The sequence below is a fragment of the Chenopodium quinoa genome, unplaced genomic scaffold (genome assembly GCF_001683475.1).
Source record: "Chenopodium quinoa cultivar QQ74 unplaced genomic scaffold, ASM168347v1, whole genome shotgun sequence".
In the NCBI taxonomy this organism is placed as follows: domain Eukaryota; kingdom Viridiplantae; phylum Streptophyta; class Magnoliopsida; order Caryophyllales; family Amaranthaceae; genus Chenopodium; species Chenopodium quinoa.
In genome coordinates this window covers 103,633-111,820 of record NW_018744151.1, presented here as the reverse complement: position 1 = coordinate 111,820, position 8,188 = coordinate 103,633, and the positions used below count along the sequence as shown (strand labels likewise).

The 8,188-nt window shown below is 34.6% G+C and overlaps 2 protein-coding genes across 2 annotated transcripts; both read right to left on the bottom strand.

Annotated features, from left to right (window-relative positions):
* Positions 1-368: 368 nt before the first annotated feature.
* LOC110693428 (putative receptor-like protein kinase At4g00960) lies at positions 369-4,203 on the bottom strand. The gene is made up of 7 exons (XM_021870545.1): positions 3,090-4,203; positions 2,300-2,428; positions 2,062-2,192; positions 1,639-1,849; positions 1,311-1,548; positions 978-1,128; positions 369-837 (listed from the first exon to the last, which is right to left on the bottom strand). The coding sequence occupies exons 1-7, from the start codon at positions 3,889-3,891 to the stop codon at positions 523-525; spliced, it is 1,977 nt and encodes a 658-aa protein (XP_021726237.1). The 5' UTR covers positions 3,892-4,203; the 3' UTR covers positions 369-522.
* A 602-nt stretch (positions 4,204-4,805) lies between these two features.
* On the bottom strand, positions 4,806-8,070 carry LOC110693432 (cysteine-rich receptor-like protein kinase 10). Its single transcript, XM_021870547.1, has 7 exons — positions 7,263-8,070; positions 6,959-7,087; positions 6,745-6,875; positions 6,381-6,591; positions 5,971-6,208; positions 5,590-5,740; positions 4,806-5,446 (listed from the first exon to the last, which is right to left on the bottom strand). Exons 1-7 carry the CDS (start codon positions 8,068-8,070, stop codon positions 5,165-5,167), a joined length of 1,950 nt encoding a protein of 649 aa, XP_021726239.1. The 3' UTR covers positions 4,806-5,164.
* Between the last annotated feature and the right edge of the window lie 118 nt (positions 8,071-8,188).

Below are 8,188 nucleotides of genomic sequence, written 5' to 3'. Positions count from 1 at the left end.
TTTTATTAATGGAAAACTTTTGTATACACCCGATTTTCAGTAATTTACTGTACATCGGGTACACTTTTGTCAGATTTAGTGTCAAATTTAGTGTCACTTTTGTCAAATTTATCAATGAAGCATAAATAACTCTTAAATATGTTAGGGTAACTTTTATGCATTTTAGTGTAACTTTTGCACATTTTATTGTCACTTTATAACGGATGTTCAGTAATTTACTGAACATCCGTTTTATTTAAAAGTTTGTCTTTATTAATTGGAGGGTTAAGATTCACTCAATATAATGGCTATAATTTTAATTTAGCTATTGCAAAACTATCCTTCATTGCAATACTTGAATAATAGATCATGAATCACATCACTAATCGTGGTTCACATTATAAGTGATCTTGATTATATAAGTGATCTTGATTATACAAGTGTTTACAAAATAATAACTTAACCACTAATTTAATTTCTCTATCATTTTAATCTGAACTTTTATCCCCCAAGAGATAAACTGCGTCTTCACAAACAATCTGTTTAACGTGGTTGGAGATCAGTGATGGAATCCTGATTTGTGGACAAACTCACTAATTGTCTTTCCTTATGATTATCAGAGTTAGTGTCCATAGTCGCATTCACACTGACAAATGAAGGATGAGAAGGAACCGGCAATGAGAGCGAGCGGCTGCTAAGCATCAATACGACAGAGGACATAGCGGGACGGTCATCTACACTTTCTTGAACACATAACAAGCCCATGTGTATGCATCTTATTATATCAGTTTTAGACGCCGTTGATAATGTTGGATCAATGACTGATATTGCTGTACCTTCCCTCCAATTTCTCCATACCTGCTCAGCAACAATATATATCGGACATAGATTAGTTACAGGACACTATTACAGAGTTTGTAACATAGAAACTTGCCTTAAAAGTGAGTAATTTTAAGGACGTAGTAAAAGATGATATATAAGAATGCTTGAACACTTACAAAGCTTAATAGGTCCTCTGTGTATTCCCCATTTTGATAGCCAGAATTCTTTCGACCTGTAATAACTTCTAGGACTAGTATGCCGAAGCTGTAGACATCTGATTTTACGGAGAAAAATCCATGGAAAACATATTCTGGTGCCATATATCCACTACATAAAGGAGATTAATTACGACATTAGGCTTTGATATATTTCATGGTTTGCTTGTTCATATGATCATATATATGTGATATCAAAGCAAATTAAAGTTTGATGTCATTTTTTAGATGTTTAATATAATGACCACATACTAAAAGTCTAGGGAAATGTCCTCATTAGCATGATTTACTTACTAGGTACCGACGATTCTACTGGTATCTCCCTGTGTTTGGTCAACTCCAAATAACCTTGCCATACCAAAATCTGCAATCTTGGGAGCCATATCTTCATCTAGAAGAATGTTGCTGGCTTTAAGGTCACGATGGATGATTCTTAGTCGAGAATCTTCATGAAGGTAAAGAATTCCTCGAGCTATGCCAATTATAATCTTGTATCGGGTTTGCCAATCTAAAACAGAACGCATGCTTACATCTGCACACAAGGAGGTATCATAAAGTTCAATTCATGTTTCATAAATTTATGTCATCATATTTCATGCTTTAAAAAGAAGTCAAATCATACCAAACAAGAAGTGATCAAGGCTAGCGTTGGGAACAAACTCATATATGAGTAGTCTTTCTTCTTTTTCTAAGCAGAAGCCAAGGAGCCTTACAAGATTCCTGTGTTGAAGCTTAGCCACTAACATAACTTCAGTTTTAAACTCGCCGTCACCTTGTCCTGAATCCCTTGACAGTCTCTTCACTGCGATTTCTTGTCCACTTGATAACTTTCCCTGGTTTAAACAAACATACACATATAACTTATGCAGTTATGCCCCATTCTACAAAATTTAGTCAAATAAAACTTCATTCTTCTGCTTTAAAAAAGTTGCAACACTCAACCAAATATGTGAAAGCTTTTAATTTGGGCAAAACGTTGCAATGTAATTTTTATAATACTTAGTATTTTCAATTATAAGTTTACGATGTTATAACTTATAAGTACCTTGTAAACAAAACCAAATCCACCTCGACCAAGTTTATTAGCATCTGAGAAATTATCTGTTGCCACTCTAATGGTGTCAAAACCATATTGCAGAGACATATAACTTCTGGTTTCATCATCATTTTCATCATCTTGATTAAAGGTTAAGAAAATCAAGGGATTAGCATCATTTTATTATATCAAGATATATACAAGTACCATAAATGATTATAAATAGAGAAGACATTCTTTTGCTTACTTAAACTTTCAACATTTTTCCTTGTCTTCCTTCTTCGATACAAGTAAATGAAGCCAATTGCAACAGCAATTAATACAACTGTCGGAACTATGATAAGTACGGTGGTTATTGCCGTGTTGCTTCCATTTCCTGCAGATTATGAAGTTGACAATCAAGTAGCTGAAATATGATTTATTATTCCATCCAATACGTTTATATATTTATTGGCGTTTAAAAAGCCAGACATGTAATGAGAATCGATTCTAAAACCCCCTATAACCAAGAGGGAAGCTCTAATTTACTAAGCTATTCTTGACTTCCATCTAATAAGTATACATTGACGTGTTCTAATTAATTATTCTATCAAAGCTTAATATAATAGTTTCACCATCACTATATTTATACTTGCACTTATCTCGAAATTTTAATTAGTAGAGGACTAGTTGGCGAGCTTCATAAACTTTTCTATAAGAAAAATATACAAGTATATTTTTTTCGACTTCTTGTGATATGTACCTATTCATTTTATTGTCCATTGACCACTTCGATTCCCACATGCTCAAGGTTCTTATTTTAATTCTTAGAAAGTAACATATAATTTTCTCACAAGATAAGCTTAATTAGCTAAGCTAAAATAATATAATAGAACAAATAGCAAGAGTTGAATTGATTTCATAACCCATGTTTGACTACTAGATATATATTAATCTACTGACTGAATATCCCTTTGAAAGCACATAGTTTAGCAATCCAATTTATTATGTAAAATTCTAATTTTTGAAAGTAAAAACTTGTAGTATTTCCCATTTACCTGATGGTGGTGGAGGAGATGGTGCTGTCGACGGTGGAGGAGAAAGAGGACTAGTAACGTTGTAAAACAGATCCTGCTCGTATCTTATTTCGCAATTAGATCCAACAACCCGTGCTCCTATACTGTTATTGCAACAACTAGGAAGCACATTATTAATACTATCACCAAGACAATTAAAACAGTTTCGATATGACAAATCCGGAGAACATTGAGCAACTGCATAAACATTCTTCAAGCTTCCATAAGTACCATTTCCGGTTGCATACTTAAGTCTAGAATCACCAGAAGCAGCTTCATTTTGAATCTTGTTCAATAGCGATCCCAGCACCTCATCAAAGTCTTTAGCGTTATTATCAGGCACACTAGCGGAGTTTGTTAAGTAGTAGGCAGGTTGTCTTGAGCTCATGCTCGACAATGCAGATGAACGATTTGCATAGCGTAGCATACAATTATCGTACCACCCAGAAGCTTCCTTTTGTGTAGGGCAGAGCCGTGGAAGCAGACTAATTGAGTTATTGAGGCATGTATAACAATCTTGGAAGGATAGTTCACTTCCACATAGCGCGTCCCCATATACTTGATCAGGGTCCTTGCCAATTGAAAAGTTATAGTAGCGCGAGTTGATTTGAGTTTTGGATGATATCGAAGTGAAGAAGGTGTTGAGATTGGTGTGGTATGTGCTAGTGTTTGTATAGTTACCATATGTGTCTATACACAAATGAGTTATGAAATTTGGTTGGCTAAAAGAAATGGAGATGAAGTAAAAATGAATAAGAATCAAAATATAAAGAACTCTTGACATTCTTATTTTTAAATCTCAGCTCCCTCTTTTGTGGTTCGACGTAAGAGAGATCATGTATACAAGCTACAAATGGCGAAATGATTAAGGAGAACGTGTATAACTACCGCGTTTGTTGAGTTCATACTCGAAGAAGACTAGAAAAAGGAAGAATTTATGAGAAGAAACTAAAGATGGGAGAGAATGGAAAACAGTCTTCTGGCATGGTTGGTACTTTCTCATTATATAATTTCTAAATTCGAGTATAGAGATACAACCAAGTTGCCAAATTTTTACTCAAAAAAATGATACAATAAACAAAATTCAGTTTCCCACTTGATAAAGCAGCAGCCCTTGTCCCACTAGTTACTAGACTACTAATGACAATGTAGCACACCTTGTTAGAAACGACCACATTATTGGTCAATTGTAGAGTCTATTGTGAAACAATGGCGCTACCTTCCCAGAACGAACGAGGAACCTATGGGTGTTTTTAAAGAGAAAGATCGAGCAGAAGTTTCTGGGAAGACCTTTTTAAACAAATGAGGAAAATATGGATGTTTTTTTAAGAGAGATCGAGCAAATGTTTGTGATGCGACCTTTCTAAAACGGATGGGTGTTTTCTAAGAGAAAGATCAAGCAGACGTTTGTAGGGTGCCTTTCTATTATTAACGATAAACCTATTGGTGCTAAGAGAAGTATTGAGCGACATTTTTGGGGTGATCTCCTAGAAGGAACAAAACCTATTGGTGTTTTTCTTAGAGAAAGATTGAGCTAGCACACATTTGTTACCTCATAAGAATGAGAAACATGTTGATGTTTTTTTGGAGAGAAGTCAAGCAAACAACTATTATAAATGTAGAATTGTAATTTACAGCTTTGGGGAAAAAAGTTCATACAAACATGCTTTGAACCAATACAACAATACAAGATCGCCAACAAATATATTATTAGATCAATTATCTATGATTTATTAGAAAGAAACATTTTTTTTAAAGATGAAATACTTATCTTTCTGCTCTTGTTATTCTAACATCTTTTAACTGTCTTTAATTAATTACAATTGTTGAAACCTATTGTAGCCCACTTGTGAGTGTCCCACATTGGAGAAACATTGAGAGATATTTCACTTTATAAGGTAGATGAGTTAATTCTATTATTGTTACCATCTCTCATCTTCAATTAAATTTTTTTGACCAGGACTAGGTTAGCACTTGAAATTATTAGAGCAATCACGTAAACACTTTTATGCAACACAAGAGATATCAAACAATTGCGACCTTCACGAACAATCGGTTTAACGTGGATGGATATCAGTGATTGAAACCTCATTAGTTGAAATACTCTCTGATTGTCTCGCATTGACACTGATGAATGAAGGATGAGAAGGAACCGGCAAAGAGAGCGAGCTGCTACTAAGCATCAACACGACAGAAGACATAGTTGGACGGTCATCTACACTTTCTTGAACACATAACAACCCCATGTGTATGCAGCTTATTATATCAGTTTTAGACGCCGTTGATAGTATTGGATCAATGACCGATATTGCTGTTCCTTCTCTCCAATTTCTCCATACCTGTGCAAAGACATTATGTACGCGACATAGATTAGTTGCAGGACATTATTACAGAGTATGCAACATAGAAATTTGCATTGAAAGCGAGTAATTTTTTAAGAGGTCATCAAATTAAGATGATGACTTTATTCTTGACCACTTACAAAGCTAAATAGGTCTTCTGTGTATTCCTCATTTTGAAAACCAGAATTCTTTCGACCTGTGATAACTTCCAAGACTAGTACGCCAAAGCTGTAGACATCTGATTTTACAGAGAAGAATCCATGGAATACATATTCTGGTGCCATATACCCACTGCATAAAGGAAATTAATAATGACATACATTATTTTTTGACAAATTACATACATTATTAGGCTTTCATACTTATCATGATTTTCTCAAGTCAAATCTATGTAATATCAAAAAAATTAATCTGTTTCATGTCCAAATAAAATTAATAGTTTCATGTCCTTTTTTAGAAATCCATAAAAATGATCACATTAGTCAAGGAAACTGTCTTATTAATTAATTTGGTAGACTTACTAGGTACCGACGATTCTGTTGGTATCCCCCCGGGTTTGGTCAACTCCAAATAACCTTGCCATCCCAAAATCTGCAATCTTAGGAGTCATATCTGCATCTAGAAGTATGTTGCTGGCTTTAAGATCACGATGGATAATTCGAAGTCTGGAATCTTCATGAAGATATAGGATTCCTCGAGCAATGCCAATTATAATCTTGTAGCGAGTGGGCCAATCTAAAACAGATTGCATGCTTACATCTGCACACAAATGATACTCATGGAGTTAGCATAAAGTTCAATTCATCAACTTTCCTTAGCATAAACTTATCTGCCAATCAATTATTTTTAAAAAAATCTAAAGATAATAGTATAAACTTAATGTACATGAGTACATCATTTGTCATGCTTTAAAAAAGAAAATAAACCATACCAAACAAGAAGTGATCAAGGCTAGTGTTGGGAACAAACTCATAAATGAGTAGTCTTTCTTCTTTTTCTAAGCAGAAGCCAAGGAGCCTAACAAGATTCCTGTGTTGAAGCTTAGCCACTAGCATAACTTCAGTCTTAAACTCGCCGTCACCTTGTCCATAATCCCTTGAGAGTCTCTTCACTGCGATTTCTTGTCCATTTGTTAATTTTCCCTGGTTTTAGCAAACATATACATATAGCTTAATGACCCATAAACTTAAGTTATGAATTAGTATTCTTTTACAATCTGTAAAAATTAGTCAAATTATACTAGAACTAATCACAGACAAAGTTTTGATCTCAATAGCTTATAATGTTAGAAGTACCTTGTAAACGATACCAAATCCACCTCGGCCAAGTTTATTGGCATCAGAGAAATTGTCTGTTGCCACCCTAATAGTGTCAAAACCATATTGTAGAGACATGTAACCTCTGCTTTCTTCATAATTTTCACCATCTAAATCATAGGTTAAGAATATCATCAGAGGACTAGCATCATAATAGCAATATATATAAACATTCAAGACAATTTTTACTTACTCAAACTTTCAATATTTTTCCTTCTCTTTCTTCTTTGACACAAGTAAGTGAAGCCTACTGCAAGAGCAATTAATACGACTATTGGAACTATGATAAGTACGGCAATTGTTCCCTTATTGCTTCCATTTCCTGCAGATGATGAAGTTAAGAAAGTAGCTTAAGTACAAGTTAATGATGTTCAAATTATAGAATAAATAGCAAGAATTGAATTCAAAACCCATTAACAGTTCAGAGTTTAGCATTCCAACTTATAATTGAGAATTCTGATGTTCAAAAGTAAAAACTTCAATAATTTCGCGGTTACCTGATGGAGGAGGAGGAGATGGTGCAGTCGACGGCGGGGTAAGTGGTGGACTAGTAATGTTGTAAAACAGATCCTGCTCGTATCTTATCTTGCACTTAGGTCCAATAACCCGTGCTCCTATGCTGTTATTGCAACAACTAGGAAACACATTATTAATACAATCTCCAAGACAATTAAAGCAACTTTGATATGATAAATCCGGATCACATTGAGCAAATGCATAAACATTCTTTAAGCTTCCATAAGTAGCATTTCCGGTTGCATACTTAAGCTGAGAACCACCCGATGCAGCTTCATTTTGAATCCTATTCAATAACGATCCTAGCACTCGATTAAACTCTTCAACATTATTATCACTCACAGAATTTCCATTGCTTAGATAGTAGGAAGGTTGTCTTGTACTGAGAGTCCATAATGCATCTGTTCGATTAGCATAAATTAGCATACAGTCGTCGTACCATCCATAAGCTTCCTTCTGTGGCTGACAGAGCCGTGGAAGCAATCTTATTGAGTTATTGAGACATCTATGACAATCTTGGAAAGCCATATCACTTCCACATAGTGCTTCCCCATAAACTCGGTCAGGTTCCTTGCCAACTGAGATATTATAGTAACGCGAGTTGATTTGAGAATTAGATGATATTGAATTGAAGAAGGTATTGAGATTGGCATTGTATGTGCTGGAATTGGTATAGTTACCATAAGTGTCTATACACAAATGAGTTATGAAATTTGGTTGGCAAATCGCGATGGAGATTAAGTAAAAATGAATGACAATGCTAATATGAACAACTCTAGACATTCCCATTCGCGTGTCTCAGCTCCTTGTTTTGTCATTCGACGTTAGGTGGATCATAAATACTAGCTAAAATGGCAAAATTAAGCAAAATGTGTATAATATGAATCTAAAACCGCGTGTTTAATTA